The following is an 18,108-nucleotide window of genomic DNA, read 5'->3' as shown; positions in this document are numbered from 1 at the left end:
ACATCTAGACCGTGTTAACTTATTATCTGAGTTGAGCCCAGGTCTTGAAATGCCAGTCTCAATGTGACTTCTATGGTTAAAAATGGAAGGCCAGCATCCCGGAGTCGGCTCTTCACTGTTGACGTTGAGACTGGTGTGTTGCGGGTACTATTTAATGAAGTTGCCAGTTGAGGACTTGTGAGGCGTCTGTTTCTCAAACTAGACACTCTAATGTACTTGTCCTCTTGCTCAGTTGTGCACCGGGGCCTCCCACTCCTCTTTCTATTCTGGTTAGAGACAGTTTGCGCTGTTCTGTGAAGGGAGTAGTACACAGCGTTGTACGAGATCTTCAGTTTCTTGGAAACTTCTCTCATGGAATAGCCTTCACTTCTCAGAACAATAATAGACTGACGAGTTTCAGAAGAAAGGTCCTTGCTTCTGGCCATTTTGAGCCTGTAATTGAACCCACAAATGCTGATGCTCCAGATACTCAACTAGTTTAAAGAAGGCCAGTTTTATTGCTTCTTTAAAAGCACGACAGTTTACAGCTGTGCTAACATGATTGCAAAAGGGTTTACTAATGATCAATTAGCCTTTTAAAATTATAAACTTGGATTAGCTAACACAACGTGCCATTAGAACACAGGAGTGATGGTTGCTGATAATGGGCCTCTATAGGCCAATGTAGATATTCCATAAAAAATCGGCCGTTTCCAGCTACAATAGTCATTTACAACGTTAACAATGTCTACACTGTATTTCTGATCAATTTGATGTTATTTTAATGGACAAAAAACAAGGAAATTTCAAAGTGACCCCTGAACTTTTGAACGGTAGTGTATATGAGGAGGAAAGGTTCAAGCATGTAGCCTATCCAAGCATAGAGAGCTTTCATGAAATAGCTGAAGAATGACGAATGAGACGGTTTTCAGATGATGAATAGAGCGAAACAGGATTTGTCTGTCTGTGAGCTAAAGCATACGTCTACTGCTCCAGATGAGAAAACTCTCTCCACTTTAGAACTGTGTTGAGCCCAGTGTCTCTTTCCAAAAACCCTTCATTCACATCCTGTCAGTCTCGTTAGAGAGATTAGTTTTCATTTTGATTGATGACAGTTTGTACTACTGTAAACTGAAGTGATTGACACTATCAGCATTCACAAGCACTGCCTCCTAGCAGACAACAAGGTGTATATGGATCATACTCTATATATGGCCCGTACGCCAAACCTTATTAAATAAAGATTAAATATTTTTTATTTTTTTATTACATTCTGACTGACAGTAAACATACAGAAATTGCAGATTGCACCCAGTCCTAAGCAATAGAAAGGTGAATTATATTGCATTCCACTAACTTTATTTATATGTTAACAAATGGGAGGGCTGGACTGTTTGGGGTTACTTGAGTTGCTTTAGTTCCTTCTTGTCCTGTCACTGATAGGGCAGAGAGTTGACTTGTTCAGCCAATCAGAACCCACCACAAAGTCATTCAGCATTTTGGGTAAACAGATCCGTTCGCTGAAGGGCTGTTCTATGGCTTTTGTTGTGTTTACATTTGCCAACTGATTCTGCAAGCATCAGAGCGCCAGTAGTAGTTTGTTCAAGTTGTGACGGTTGAGCAATTCATCTCAATATATGCCCTGAAGCTAAGTGAAATATACATTTGAATTTTACACTGAACGTATGGTGGCTTGTTGCCTCAGGCAGCAGTACAATCGATTTGAGAGGAGGGATCATAAATGACAAGAAAACCCTCCATCTTAGCTGTTTATTATTGTCATGTGATTGTTGATAATTGTTTATAGTGTTGATATTACTGTTGAGGAGGGACTAGCTCTGTCCAACCCCATAGAGACGCAGACATATCACAGGTTTATTACAGACGTATCTCCTTAACTCAGTTCAATAACAGGAACATCTATGTAGATTCACTTCTCGGTTTGATCATTGCACTGCTTTTAGCATTGTTGTATTTACTCTATGTGTGTAATAAACTGTTAATAAATAATGGCATAGCCTTCCATCTCAAATGGCAGATCACTCCTGTCCAAGTCCAGGAAAACGGATGTTATTGTCAAAGGTCACATCCCAGGATGGCTGATAGTGCTTCTGATTTGGCACCCTATTCCCTATATAGTGCACTAACTCTGGTCAAAAGTAATGAACTGTATACTGTAAGGTAGGGGTATTCAACCAGGGGTCCAGGTACTGCTGGCGGTCCACGAATATATACAGTGTATATTATTATTGACTTTTTCCACATTTTGTTGTGTTACAGCCAGAATTGAAAATGGACTAAATGTATATTTTGTATCATTGGCCTACACACAATACCCCATAATGTCGAAGTAGAATTGTTTGCCGAAATTTTTACAAATTAATTAAAAATGAAAAGCTGAAATGTCTTGAGTCAATAAGATTTCAACCCCTTTGTTATGGCAAGCCTAAATATACTGAACAAAAATATAAACGCAACATGTAAAGTGTTGGTCCCATGTTTCATGTGCTGAAATAAAAGATCCCAGAATTGTTCTATACGCACAAAAAGCTTATTTCTCTCAAATGTGGTGCACAAATTTGTTTACATCCGTTAGTGAGCATTTCTCCATTGCCAAGGTAACCCTTCCACCTGACAGGTGTGGCATATCAAGAAGTTGATTAAACAGCATGATCATTACACAGGTGAGCCTTGTGCTAGGGAAAATAAAAGGTCACTATAAATGTGCAGTTTTGTCACACAACACAATGCCACAGATGTCTCAAGTTTTGAGGCGTGCAATTGGCATGCTGACTGCAGGAATGTCCACCAGAGCTCTTTCCAGATAATTGAATGTTCATTTCTCTACCATAAGCCGCCTCCAATGTCATTTTAGATAATTTGACAGTACGTCCAATTGGCCTCACAACCGCAGGCCACGTGTAACCATGCCAGCCCAGGAACTCCACATCTGGCTTCTTCACCTGTGGGATCGTCTGAGACCAGCCAGCCGGACAGCTGATGAAACTGTGGGTTTGCACAACCGAAACATTTCTGCACAAATTGTCAGAAACTGTCTCAGGGAAGCTCATCTGCGTGCTCGTCATTCTGACCAGGGTCTTGAGCTGACTGCAGTTTGGCGTCGTAACCGACTTCAGTGGGCAAATGCTCACCTTCGATGGCCACTGTCACGCTAGAGAAGTGTGCTCTTCACAGATGAACCGGTTTCAACTGTATCAGGCAGCTGGCAGGCGTATAGGTGAGCGTTTTGCTGATGTCAACATTGTGAACAGAGTGCCCCATGGTGGAAGTGGGGTTATGGTATGGGCAGGCATAAGTTACGGACAATGAACACAATTGCATTTTTATCGATGGCAATTTGAATGCACAGACATAACATGACAAGATCCTGAGGCCCATTGTTGTGCCATTCATCCACCACCATCAACTCATGTTTCAGCGTGATCATGCACAACCCCATGTCGCAAGGATATGTACACAATTCCTGGAAGCTGAAAATATCCTAGTTCTTCCATGGCTTGCATACTCACCAGACATGTCATCAATTGAGCATGTTTGGGATGCTCTGGATCGACGTTTATGACAGTGTGTTCCAGTTCCTGCCAATATCCAGCAACTTCGTACAGCCATTGAAGAGGAGAGGGACAACATTCCACAGGCCACAATCAACAGCTTGATCAACTCTATGCGAAGGAGATGTATCACGCTGCATGAAACATTTGCTTAACAAGTCACATAATATGTTGTATGGACTCAGTCTTTGTGCAATAATAGGGTTTACCCTGTTTTTTTTTTTTATTAAAACATTTTTTTGCCCCAATTTCGTGGGATCCAATTGGTAGTCTTGTCTCATTGCTGCAACTCCCGTACAGAGGCGAAGGTCGAGAGCCATGCGTCCTCCAAAACACAACCCAGCCAAGCCACACAGCTTCTTGGCATGATACCCACTTAACCCAGAAGCCAGCTGCACCAATGTGTCAGAGGAAACACCGTACACCTGGCGACCATGTCAGCATGCATTGCACCCAGCCTGCCACAGGAATTGCTAGAGCACAATGGAACAGAACATCCCTGCCGGCCAACCCTCCACCTAACCCGGACAACGCTGGACCAATTGTGCTCCACCCCGTGGGTCTCCCAGTCAGGGCTGGCTGCGACAGAGCCTGGACTTGAACCAGGATCTCTAGTGGCACAGATAGCACTGCAACGCAGTGCCTTAGACCACTGTGCCACTCAGGAGGCCTTACCTTGATTTTGAATGACTACCTCATCTCTGTACCCCACACATACGCTTATCTGTAAGGTGCCTCAGTCGAGCAGTGAATTTCAAACACAGATTCAACCACAAAGACCAGGGAGGTTTTCCAATGCCTTGTAAAGAAGGGCACCTATTGTTAGATAGGTAAAAAAAAGACAAGCAGACACTGAATATCCCTTTGAGCGCGGGGAAGTTATTAATTACACTTTGGATGGTGTATCAATACACCCAGTCACTACAAAAATACAGGCGTCCTTCATAACTCAGTTGCTGGAGACGAAGGAAACCACTCAGGGATTTCACCATGAGGCCATTGGTGACTTTAAAACAGTTACAGAGTTTAATGGCTGTGATAGGAGAAAACTGAGGATGGATCAACAACATTGTAGGTACTCAATAACAGTGGCGGTTCTAGACCATTTCAACTGGGGGGGTGCCAAGCTGGGGCCAGTTGTACTGTTAGAGGGGCCAGTTACATTAGACGTTATTGTTGTCATATCGTTTTCTTCACTGCATTGCAGGCAGTAGCAGGCAAAAGACCATATTCATGATCATCATCGTTGCCACTGTCTAATAACGGATGTAAAAAAAAGAACGATAGCAAAAATGTGTTATGTAAAAATTATTTCATACTCCACATTTAGGGGGGCCACAAGGGGGTCCAAAATTGTTGTCACTGCCCCCCCCCCCCCCCCCGAACCGCTAGTGCTCAATAATACTAACATAAATGACAGAGTGAAAAGAAGGAGGTCTGCACAGAATAAAAATATTACATGCATCCTGTTTACAATAAGGCACTAAAGTAAAACTGCAAACAATGTGGCAAAGAAATATACTTTATGTCCTGAATACAAAGCGTTATGTTTGGGGCAAATCCAACACCACACATCACTGAGTACTACTCTTCATAGTTTGAAGCATGGTGGTGGCTGCATCATGTTATGAGTATACTTGTCATTGGCAAGGACTAGGGAGTTTTTTAGGATAAAAAGAAATGGAATAGAGCTAAGCACAGGCACAATTCTAGAGGGAAACCTGGTTCAGTTTGCTTTCCAACAGACACTGGGAGACAAATTCACCTTTCAGCAGGACAATAACCTAAAAGATAACACCAAATATACACTGGAGTTGCTTACCAAGATGACATGGAATGTTCCTAAATATTTTACAGTCCAGGTATGCAAAGCTTTTAGAGACTCATCCAGAAAGACTCAAAGCTATAATCGCTGCCAAAGGTTATTCTCACATGTATTGACTCAGGGGTTTGAATACTTATGTTAATGAGATATTTTGGTATTTCATTTTCAAAAAATGTGCTATCGTTTCTATAAACATGTTAGGGGCGACAGGTGGCCTAGTGGTTAGAGTGTTGGGCCAGTAACCAAAAGGTTGCTGGATTGAACCCCCAAGCTGACAAGGAAAAAAATCTTTGCACACTCTTGGCATTCTCTCAACCAGCTTCATGAGGTAGTCACCTGGAGTGCATTACAATTAACAGATGTGCCTTGATAAAAGTGAATTTGTGTAATTTCCTTCTTAATGCGTTTGAGCCAATCAGTTGTGTTGTGACAAAGTACGGGTGGTATACAGAAGATAGCCCTATTTGGTAAAAGACCAAGTCCAAATTATGGCAAGATTAGCTCAAATAAGCAAAGAGAAATGACACTTCATCATTACCTTAAGACATGAAGTTCAGTCAATGTGGAACAGTTCAAGAAATTTGAACGTTTCTTCAAGTGCACTCTTCAAGTGCAGTCGTAACAACTGGACACCTGAGTGGCGCAGCAGTGTAAGGCACTGCATCTCAGTAAAAAGGCATCACTGGAGTCCCTGGTTTGAATCCAGGCTGAATCACATCCGGCTGTGATTGGGAGTCCCATAGGGCGGTGCACCATTGGCCCAGTGTTGTCTGGGTTTGGCCGGGGTAGGCCATCATTGTAAATAGAAATTTGTTCTTAACTGACTTGCCTAGTTAACTAAAGGAGGATAAGTTCATTAGAAGTTCCAGCCTCAGAAATTGAAGCCCAAATAACTTCTTCATGGAGTTCAACAGATGCATCTCAACATCAACTATTCAGAGGAGACTGTGAATCAGGTCGAATTGCTGCAAAGAAACCATTATTAAAGTACACCAATGAGAATAAGAGACTTGCTTGGGCCAGTAAACATCTGTCCTTTGGTCTGATGAGTCCAAATTTGAAATGTTTGATTCCAACCGCCTTGTCTTTGTGAGATGCAGAGTAGGTGAACAGATGATCGCCACATGTGTGGTTCCCACCGTGAAGCATGGAGGAGGAGGTGTGATGGTGTGGGGGTGCTTTGCTGGTGACACTGTCAGTGATTTATTTAGAATATACACTACCGTTCAAAAGTTTGGGGTCACTTATAAATGTCCTTGTTTTCCATGAAAACATACATGAAATGAGTTGCAAAATGAATAGGAAATATAGTCAAGACGTTGACAAGGTTAGAAATAATGATTTGTAATTGAAATAATAATTGTGTCCCTCAAACTTTGCTTTCGTCAAAGAATCCTCCATTTGCAGCATTTACAGCCTTGCAGACCTTTGCCATTCTAGTTGTCAATTTGTTGACGTAATCTGAAGAGATTTCACCCCATGCTTCCTGAAGCACCTCCCACAAGTTGGATTGGCTTGATGGGCACTTCTTACGTACCATACGGTCAAGCTGCTCCCACAACAGCTCAATAGGGTTGAGATCCGGTGACTGTGCTCGCCACTCCATTACAGACAGAATACCAGCTGACTGCTTCTTCCCTAAATAGTCCTTGCATAGTTTGGAACTGTGCTTTTGGTCATTGTCCTGTTGTAGGAGGAAATTGGCTCCAATTAAGCGCCGTCCACATGGTATGGCATGGCTTTGTAAACTGGAGTGATAGCCTTTCTTCTTCAAGATCCCTTTTACCCTGTACAAATCTCCCACTTTATCACCACCAAAGCACCCCCAGACCATCACATTGCCTCCATCATGCTTGACAGATGGCGTCAAGCACTCCTCCAGCATCTTTTCATTTTTTCTGCGTCTCACGAATGTTCTTCTTTGTGATCCGAACACCTCAAACTTACAGTAGGTTTGTTTGTCCATAACACTTTTTTCCCAATCTTCCTCTGTCCAGTGTCTGTGTTCTTTTGCTCATCTTAATATTTTCTTTCATTGGCCAGTCTGAGATATTACTTTTTCTTTGCAACTCTGACTAGAAGGCCAGCATCCCAGAGTCACCTCTTCACTGTTGACATTGAGACTGGTGTTTTGCGGGTACTATTTCATGAAGCTGCCAGTTAAGGACTTGTGAGGCGTCTGTTTCTCAAACTAGACACTCTAATGTACTTGTCCTCTTGCTCAGTTGTGCACCAGGGCCTCCCACTTCTCTTTCTATTCTGGTTAGAGCCACTTTGCCCTGTTCTGTGAAGGGAGTAGTGCACAGCGTTGTATGAGATCTTCAGTTTCTTGGCAATTTCTCGCATGGAATAGCCTTAATTTCTCAGGACAAGAATAGACTGACGAGTTTCAGAAGAAAGTTATTTGCTTCTGGCCATTTTGAGCCTGTAATCAAACCCGCAAATGCTGATGCTCCAGATACTCAACTAGTCTAAAGAAGGCCAATTTTCTTGCTTCTTTAATTAGCACAACAGTTTTCAGCTGTGCTAACATATTTGCAAAAGGGTTTTCTAATGATCAATTAGCCTCTTAAAATTATCTACTTGGATTAGCTAACACAACGTGCCATTAGAACACAGGAGTGATGGTTGCTGATAATGTGCCTCTGTACGCCTATGTAGATATTCCATAAAAAATCTGCCGTTTCCAGCTACGATAGTCATTTACAACATTAACAATGTCTACACTGTATTTCTGATCAGTTTGATTTCATTTTAATTGACAAAAAAAGTGCTTTTCTTTCAAAAACAAGGACATTTCTAAGTGGCCCAGGACTTTTGAACGGTAGTGTATTTTCATTCGTTGAAAATACATGATACTACATGATCCCATATGTGTTATTTCATAGTTTCGATGGCTTCACTAATATTCTACAATGTAGAAAATAGTAAAAAATAAAGAAAAACCCTTGAATGAGTAGGTGTGTCCAAACTTTCTTACTGGTATTGTAGGTCTGAATCCAGACTGTAGGCCAAGGCCCCTTCATGATGCAGTACTTCTTGAGTTGGACATACATTTTTGCCAACACATTGCTAACCATTGTTTAACCAGCTAAACAGCTGCTATATGCGAATGTGTTTGTAGTAGGGCTGGCACAATTATTGTATAATAGTCATCGTAATCGTCTTAATACATTCATTTTAGAAGAAGGGGGGTTTAAACGTTATATTCAAGTATTTATAGCTTAAGCAATAGCAGTTTTTCATTTTTACATGAAGTGGGTAAAGTTGGTAATCATTTTACGGACAGAACGGCACGGTTGGGAGGAGAAGCCTCCTTTCCAAAAGTTCTAAGCGGTCAAAACTATTCTTTTTTGAGACGGGTGTAACCAAAGCTGTGTTGGATTAATTAAGTACTGTATGTCGTTGTTGTATTCAGTAGGTATGTCTTTCAAATATGCATTATGATGCATTACAAGCTCAAAACATTTAAAACAATAAGACAAAAACTGCTAATTTGCATGACAATTCGTCACAACCCTAGTTTCACGTTACCTTTCTAGTATAGGCGATCTTAGGGTTTACACTTCTTCCAATTAGAATGTGGGGAGGTCAAAATCATGAAAAACTATCTACCAAATCTATTCATTTTGAAATGTTGATTACTTGTCCTTGCTATTATAATTCACCGGATGATAAGACAAGATTTGAACAACAAAAATAACATGTTTTGCAAACATGATGGGAGTCCCTGGGTCGCAGGTTTGCCTGGGCGGGGGTCCCTGGGCAAGAAAAGGTTGAAGACACTGCTGTAAGGGAATAAGGTGCAGCCCAGGTAATGTCCACCAGGGACAAAAACTCATAACTGCAGGTCATGGCTGTGACGTACTAATGTCAGTATTATTAAGTCTGCTGATGCATGAGACATTACGTCAGCACTATCTCAAATTAGGAGGAGTGACCTTGTGACATTGTGATTTGCAGCATTTTTATGTCTGCACAAAGAAACATCGTATAAAGAAATACAGTATAATAAAAACCAGAAAGAACAGAACAGTTTTGACTAAACAATGACGCTACTCTAGTGTGCCCTTCTTAGGACAACTAATATCCCTAGTTTGGTTGGGGAGTTTTACATCTCCCAGACTCATATGTAAATCATACCATGTGTGGTTAGTGACATAATGAAAACCAACCCCAAGCTATTTACACAGTACACTCCTGAAAAGGCATGTTTTGGCAACTTTAGTGTAATTGGATCAGAGGTTGCTGATGTGGTTGGATGCTTTTCCAGTTTTCCCCAGGTGGTTCCCATGTGTTTTTCAGGTGAAAGCCCAGCGTTTCAGGCCGCTCTTCTTCACACCTTTCTACTATCCTGGCTATGATTTCATCCTGATTCACTCTGACGCGGTCTTTTCCATTCATCAAATACTACCCACTGCCTAAATTGGACCTTAAATCGTATTATTCTACTCTTCAAAGCTTTGACTTCCCAGGTTCATATCAGTCTGAATGGAGTCTCATCCGTCAGTCACAGCTTATTGTGGGGCCCTTTTTAACAACCTTCATATCTTCTCCACGCCTCCTTGATTGCAGTCGTGTCAAAAACACAAACAAAAATGACGACGATATTTTCTACATTGAATGGACCTGGTGGCCAGAAGAGAAGCCCACTGCACTGTGTATTGCCAACCACAGGTTAAACAAAGTCAACAGCTGGTGTGAGCTCCACCATACGCACCGAAACCGTGAGATGGTAAAAGAAACTGTGTACTCACCATCAGCGAATGGAATCTCCATGCTTGTACTGACTTGTGAGTTTACATTGACCATCTCTCTCCTCCCCCTGTTTCTTTCAAATGTGTCTTTCTTTTTCTCCTGTATTCCTAAAGTTCTAGGATTTGAAATATGGAAGTTAGCGGCCGCCTGCGTTATAGTGAGAAAGGGTAGTGTTGATGCAAGGTAAGGCCCCAGCCGTAGGTAGGTAGGTACTCCTCGCTGTTATCTTATTGATTTTCCTAATCTGGGCAAATGTGGGTGGAGAGGTTAAACAGTAACCAGGCTCGTATAGAGACCAGATCTATATGACAGGCAGCTGTTGCTATAGCAACTAGATGATAGAAGCTCAAATACGGTCTGTAGACAAGTTGTGTACTTCTTTCTATATTCAATATCCAAACATTTTATTAGTGTGCATTGAGTAAAGGAAGGAAGGAAGAATGGGAGACTGCATTTGTTCAACCATGGCGAGAAAGGGGGAAGGCGGAGAGAGGGACATGAACGAGAAAGCTGGATTGGAGCATGTACAGAGGGTGTTACCGCCCCACCTCAGGCGCTGAGTGTGAATGAAGTTAATGTTTTGGTTGAAAAAAATAATAATCCGTCCAGGTTATGCAATGCACAGACAAACACTGGACGAATACAATTTGATACAAATATCCCTGTGGATGGCAGCAAGGCAACAACGTATACAGGTCTCACACTGATGTTATTACAAATTAGCGCATTTGTTTTCCTTGTGGGAACTTTCACTTTTGGTCACTTGTATGGGTCAGTTGCTGTCCTGAAAAGGAGTTTTCCCACGGAATCAGATATCCTCTGAAAACATTGAAATGTTTATTGATTGATTAGGTGTCATAAAGTTTCACTCACAAATATTTTACGAGCATGAACATGTAAAGAGGAATGACGCATGCAGTGCATATTCATCAAACTTACATTTGTGACACATACTACAAGGTAGAATATTTTGTATTAATATGAACCATTGTGGCCATGAAATAAAAGATACAAATCACTTTACATTTGCCTCCCAGTCTCTCATTGTTAATGGAGATGTACCAATTTAATTGTATAGTTCCTGAGTGTCCATTGCGCAGATATCCCAATAATTCTGACCATAAAAGCCTCATTAGTCCAGTTTTATAGCAGAGATGGACACTCTCTCCGGATGAATGTGGAGAATCAATGAGGTGGAAAAACATGACAGCAGAGCAGATCCCCTAGCCTCCCTTGGCCTCCTTGTTAAATAAGCACAGATGCAGGCCGGGAGCCATTTGAGAGAATATGCACAATATAGCCTGTCGCTGTGTCCATTTGATAATATTTACACTCTCATGCGTACATTAATAGACTGTACATGAATTGACATCTTACAACTATAAATGTAAGATGGGATTGATTGGCTGTTGCTAGTAACAAACGCCCATCCAAAGATAATTCGAAGAAAATCTATTCAAAGTCTCTTGAAGTCCTCCTTTTAAGACAGATAGAGGTGGAAAAGCACCCTGGAACTGTAAGGTTTATTAAAACACCCACTACTAAGTTAAACTCCTTTCTTTTTTATTCAAAGAATGCTTGACAGTGTTGTCATTTTCAAGCCAATCATGACCTCTAATAAGTGAATTACAATGTTGTAAAAGATAATTGGTCTACAACAGAACAAATAACAAAAATGATCTACGTCTCTAAATTTACAGTAAACATATGTATTATACAATAAAAAACAAATAGAAAACAGTGAACTATAAAAGTGCTTAATTTTCAATACAAATAGCTTCGCAAAATGTCACTCGAGCCAAATAATCAACCAAAAACAGTGCAAACAGTTTGTGGACTTATCAAACACGTTGGCATAGACCTAGAAATATATTGACCTCATCTTCTCAACATTTTCAATAAAGGACATGATCAAATGAATACGACATGATTCCCTTCTGGTTTTAGGTAGCTGGGTTCTGTATGTCCTGGCCCCAAATGGAGCTTTGCAACCCAAGAGTTTATGTAGATTTAAGTTCCTTAGGCTTATAATTAGGCTGATTTCCATGCAGAGGAGAGAACTGACATCATCATGACGGGGGGGGGGGGGGGAGAGGCTGCCTAAACATCCAGTGGGTGGTGCATCAAACATTTGTTAATAATAAACACAAAAATAGTGGTACTGTAATTTAATCACAGAAACTTTTTTGTAATTTTTAGTTACTTCCAACTTTGCAAAACCAGTTATAGTTTTTTTTAATTACTATTATTATTTTGAAATTCTTCGCATCTCACACATCTTTTCTTACAGTTGTTTTTTTTATGAGATCAGTGGAATGGTTCAACAGAAACAGTTAATTATTTAAAGTCTTCCGTTAAAACAGGGAAAATGTGACTGACGTCCAATATGTTTTAATATCTTTTTCGTTTCTTGGCTTTGGCTTTTGAACCAGCGGAGGAACACTGGTTTCTGTTACACGAACCTCCATATTTTGATGGACAAGCAGAGCATGGTTTGCCACTTTTGTAGGGAGCCTCTCCAACCCAGTTCCCTCTGGAAGAGCAATAAAACGTGGTTAACTACTGATCTTGTGTGTTTATTTGTTTCCTTTTATTATTAGAGAATATTCACTTCAATATAAGGTTCTGATGAATATAGCTTGTACATTGAAAAAGAAACATGTTCATCTATAGTGGGTATATACTATAGATTTGGCTTTTTTGTGCTCATTATAACAAGACAGCTTGCTCTTTCTATGAACAGAGAAGGATTTCTGTGTACATTACTTACTTGATAGAGTAGTTGCAAACCAGGAACACTGCTGTTCTCCAAGAGCTCCCATACACGTTCATGTTTGAGCACTTGTTGATGGCACATCCCATCCTATTGGTATTGGCCCATACCATCTGAAACAGAAAGAAGCAATGTATCAATTTGTTGATGCAATGTGTAGTTCTCATGGTCAACATGATTAATTGCAGACAAGTTCTCACACACAGTCACCCAATTTCTTACCAATACAAATATCAACTATACCAGTACAGTACTTATCTTCTGTAAATAGAAGACTATGGATAGAACACATCCCAGTCAACACGTTCACATTTAGTGCAATATCTAAGCCACACACCTGTGTATAGTGGGAACAAACTGGTCCACTGCATGTGTTGGGGTAGGAGAAGGAGTTTTTCTCATCCTGCCAGGACCTCACCAGCTCAATGACTGATCGGTATCTAGGAGAAGAAAGAGACATTTTGGTATTTTCATAAAATACCAACCTACTTCATATTTGACCAGATATACAGTAAGACAGTGTTCTTTAGGCAGTCATTGTTGAACCAAACATTCACATAAGCAACATGGAAAGAAGAGGGACAGTTCAAAAGTACCTGCCAGAGTTGATGGATAGGTTTTGGCCCATATATCTCATGGTCTGTGAGGGTCCATGATCCCATATGCAGCGGGAGGCCCAGGAATCTGCTGATTTTGCCAGTTTCCCATCCCACACCTAAAGCATGGAGAGAGAGCAGCAGTTCAACACCTCTCAAAGATAAAAACGCATGAACCCTGCCCTAGCATGAGGAAGGCTTTACAGATGTCCGCTGGTCCTATCTATCTAGCGTCTCTTCACCACATTGTTTTACTTGTGTGTACATACTTACGTGATGCTTGACTTATTCAATAAATATACATGATTAAACGTCAACCAAAAATATTTCTAAAATGTAACTCTAGTGTAGAGCAAAAACACAAGTTATGTTTCAGATTTGATTGAGTGTTAGTAAGCCCTGCCTTCGCATGTGTCAGTCAGTCATGCGTCAGTCCCTTGTTTTCCTGACCTGGTACAGTAGATGTAGGGGCCTTACCATGATCTCCATGTTGGCAGCTTGAGGGAAGACCTGGGAGCGGACACTGTTGTGATAATCCAACAAGGCATTCATTTCTCTGGAGGAGATGGCTCTCCTCCTTCGGCTACGAGGCATGTTGATGCTAGTAAGATTCAGATTACTCCAGTCAGAGTCTGCCTCGTAGGCAGGTCTAGGTAGTTGGAGAAGGTCTGTCTGGTTGGATTTGGACAGAGACAGCACAGCAGCAGCTCCAGTGTAAGGCATTGACCAGAAGATGGCAGCGAAGAGGAGCTGAGCACAAGCAGCACCCATCTCTACCCTCTGGATGGGGTTGTGACAGCACATGGTTCTAGTAGACTTCTGTTGAGTGGGGAGAGGAGGAAAGCATGTTGAATAAATATATATTTTTTAGAAACTGTTATAAGCTACAATATTAGGAGTCAAAAGAGCAACAATTATTGGGGAGAAAGCTTCTATTAAGTCATGTTTCTAATTCCTGTGCAAAGTGTTGTCTGAACTCTATGAACATACTTATAATAATGAATTAATGAATTATACATTGGTAAGTCAGAATCAAGTTTAGAGAGGAGGTCAAGAGAATGCAAATGTTACATTCTTAACTGTAGTTTGTTTGTAGTTAGGCAAAAAATATACAGTAGATACTGATAGCAAAAACCTTATACAGTGACAATATACTATATCCAAATAACTATCAATTTTTAATTAATATGTAAATTGTACAGTCAGAATGTTATCATGAAACTTGTTCCTTTTAACACACGTAGGCTAAACTGAAAAATTATAGGAAGCCTATAGCTGAAACAATATTTTTACACAAGTATCTGTAATCAATATAATTATTTAATTTGACATTCTAATTCACAATGGAAAGTTATAAATGTAATATTCTCTACTAGCATCAATGAAAATGTAAAATTACCATTCTTATTGCTTAATTCATCTCACATTTATCACGGTCTCTATTATATTTAATAAATACAAATGCCATACACACAATGCAGCAATGCCCCTGACCCAGACAGTACATACCTTTATCAGTTATTCAAGCCCAGCAGAGTAGAGCAGAGTAAAGCAGCCAGCTAGGAGACGAGAAGCTCAGCAGATCCACACTTAAACACTAGCCTTTGCAAACAAGACCGTTTGACATATGTGGCAGGGAAATTTAACTGGGCCAACTCTCTCACAGGGTATCTGACGCACTCACAAGCCCTCCTGTCTTCTCCCTCTTCTTTTTTTTCTCTCACAGAGGGTTTCTACCCAGGGGCCAGAAAACAATTTGATATATGTTAATACACTCATTATGAAAACTCACTGCACTGGCTTCCAAGCCCTGTAAAAAACACAAGAAAGATTTTCTAGTAATCATTGAAATACTGTACATATATTTCTATATTCTGTTTCTAAAGAATTCATTGCATATAAATATCTCTTCTTCTCTTGTATTTTCTTGATGGCTTATATTACTTGGATTTTTTTTATCCCTGAATAATAACGTTTTTTTTTTAAATCAACTATACAATGGGAGTTTTCCATCAAAAGAATTTGGGGGTTGGGACATTTGAGTGATATTTCATTTGAGGGCTTAGGTCTGCCTAAAGAGCTGTATGTAATCGTAGAGCACATGCTTTGGCTGCCCCTCTATCTCCACAGTTATCCCCAAGTTGTTTTAATAAAAACACAATAGAACATTTAAATAAATAAGAAGCATGCCTCCAGGGAATGAAACGAAAAAGGGCCTGGCACTGTGGAGTCAGCGTTCAGTGGATTCCAGGCATGAAGGTTCCTAGAACCTCTGCCATTTGTAATATACTGTACCTCTCGACTATCATGGCACTGCCAAGGTACACAGCACCAACTGTCAAAACTCTACCAGCAGTGTGGGGTCAAAGAGATCGCCAAGACACTTGCCTCCTCAGTGGAACAAATATATAATGGCAAAAGAGAGGTACAGTAACTGTCCAGTGGGAGCACTCTGATTAAATCAGTGGTATTTAGGCATTAAATCAAAAGGTTTTGATACCATATATAGTTACAAATACAGTTGGCATGTCAAATGGTTACACTTGCATATTACATTTCTTTCTAGGAGACTGTCTACAGTATATAGTACATGAAGTACTGTATTGTGTGGGATGGAATAGCTTGCTTTCAAGAATCACTATACTGTACTTTAGTTTCAATAACTTTAGTTCCAATACTTCAGTTTCAAACACCATCATAGTCTAACCATTGACCACCCAAACCTCTGAATGTATGCGATGAATAATGAATGTCACAGTTGGGAAATACCTTGGATGTATGCCATGGAATCCTATGGAAAAGTCTTTACTTTGTGGAAGATTCATCCACCCTCTACCCCCATGCCATGCCCAACGAAAAAGATGTTCTGTGTACAGAATGACCAGCACTCTTTAACTTAGGCATTCCAATGAGTCTTTCTCTCACTTTGAGTGGATGGGGAAAGCACAGGATTTCAGTCAAATTGGCCTAAATGCAAACTGAAATAAGTTTAGATTTTTAATCCAAATAAAAACCCATCATTTTGTCAGTCACCCAATTATCTCAAGCAAATATAATATACTTCCTGAAAAGCTTATATACTCACTATAGTATCATAAACATCCCCTTTCGACAAAATCAATTAGGTACAACCATACTGATGCCTGCTATTGGTACTGTAACCAGACCTATGCCAGTGAACTGTGTGGTGACATTATTGACTCTCCCTAAACTTTGGCCCCATCGGCTCATCTTGACATCATATTTATCAGTATAAGGTAAGACCCAGATGCAGACCGTGTCGAAGTAAGAATGTTTATTACAGCAACAGAGGCAAAGGTACAGGACGGCAGGCAGGCAGGCTTAGGGTCAGGTCAGGCAGAGGTCGGAAATCCAGATAGGGGCAACGGTACCGGACGGCAGGCAGGTTCAGGGTCAGGTAGCATGGTCAGGCGGGCGGGTTCAAGGTCAGGACAGGCAAGGTTCAAAAACCAGGAGGGCGAGAAAAAGAGAGGCTGAGAAAAGACAGGAGCTGACAGGACAAACACTGGTAAGCTTGACAAACAAGACGAATTAGCAACAGACAAACAGAAAACACAGGTATAAGTACACAGGGGATAATGGGGAAGATGGGCGACAGCTGGGGTGGGGTGGAGACAAGCACAAAGACAGGTGAAACAGATCAGGGTGTGACAGAACCCCACCCCCTCCCCCCCGCTACCTGGGCGCATACCTGGTTGGCCGGGGTGCCGGTGGTGGAAGTCTGTTATGAGGGCTGGGTCCAGGATGTCTCTAGCGGGGACCCAGCACCTCTCCTCCGGGCCATAACTCTCCCAGTCAACTAGGTACTGGAAACCCCTGCCCCCTGGTCGAACCCTCAGGAGGCGTCTCACCGTGTACGCCGGATGGCCATTGACGACCCGGGGAGGAGGGGTGGGCCTGGAAATGGAAGACAAGGGACTGTGAGACATGGACTTGATTCGGGACACATGAAAGGTGGGGTATATACGAAGGGTACGGGGCAACAGAAGACGAACAGTAGAGGGGCTAATGACCTTGGAGATGGGGAAAGGGCCGATTAACCAGGGGGTCAGTTTGCGAGAGTCCACCCGGACAGGCATATCCCGGGTGGAGAACCATACCTTCTGCCCGAGAAGATACCGGGGAGCAAGGGTCCGATGGCGATCCGCTTGTCGTTGATACATGGAGGTGGTCTTGAGGAGGGCCGACCGGGCTCTCCTCCAGGTACGACGACAGCGGGCGGACAAACATCTGGACAGAAGGTATGCCGACCTCCTCTTCCTGCTCAGGGAAGAGCATGGGCTGATATCCCAGGGAACACACGAAGGGTGATAGGCCTGTGGCAGAGCAGGGAAGGGTGTTGCAAGCATATTCAACCCACACTAACCACTGGCTCCAGGTGTGGGGTTGGCAGTGACCAGGCAGCACAGGGTGGTCTTGAGGTCCTGGTTGGCTCACTCTGACAGGCCGTGGGACTGGGGGTGGAACCCGGAGGACAGGCTGGCCGATGACCCAATGAGGGTGCAGAACGCCTTCCAGAAATGGGACGAGATCTGAGCCCCCGGTCGGAGCCCATGCCCACGGGCAGTCCATGGATCCGGAAGA

At 41.8% G+C, this 18,108-nt stretch overlaps 2 protein-coding genes across 2 annotated transcripts in view; both read right to left on the bottom strand.

Annotated features, from left to right (window-relative positions):
- LOC115167914 (hepatocyte nuclear factor 4-alpha) overlaps nt 1-10,332 on the bottom strand; it is a 33,943-nt gene extending 23,611 nt beyond the window's left edge. The window contains exon 1 of the mRNA XM_029722654.1: nt 10,134-10,332. Within this exon, the coding sequence (XP_029578514.1) occupies nt 10,134-10,188 (55 nt within the window). The 5' untranslated portion in view covers nt 10,189-10,332. The remainder of the gene's footprint in view (nt 1-10,133) is intronic.
- Nucleotides 10,333-12,436: 2,104 nt separating this feature from the next.
- Nucleotides 12,437-15,105, bottom strand: LOC115168808 (peptidase inhibitor R3HDML-like). Its single transcript, XM_029724358.1, has 6 exons — nt 15,013-15,105; nt 13,981-14,322; nt 13,504-13,622; nt 13,245-13,347; nt 12,905-13,020; nt 12,437-12,667 (listed from the first exon to the last, which is right to left on the bottom strand). The coding sequence occupies exons 2-6, from the start codon at nt 14,305-14,307 to the stop codon at nt 12,526-12,528; spliced, it is 807 nt and encodes a 268-aa protein (XP_029580218.1). The 5' UTR covers nt 14,308-14,322; nt 15,013-15,105; the 3' UTR covers nt 12,437-12,525.
- Between the last annotated feature and the right edge of the window lie 3,003 nt (nt 15,106-18,108).

Source organism: Salmo trutta, chromosome 30, assembly GCF_901001165.1.
Source record: "Salmo trutta chromosome 30, fSalTru1.1, whole genome shotgun sequence".
NCBI lineage: Eukaryota > Metazoa > Chordata > Actinopteri > Salmoniformes > Salmonidae > Salmo > Salmo trutta.
The sequence above is the reverse complement of the archived record's forward strand: the minus strand, read 5'-3'. Positions and strand labels throughout refer to the sequence as shown.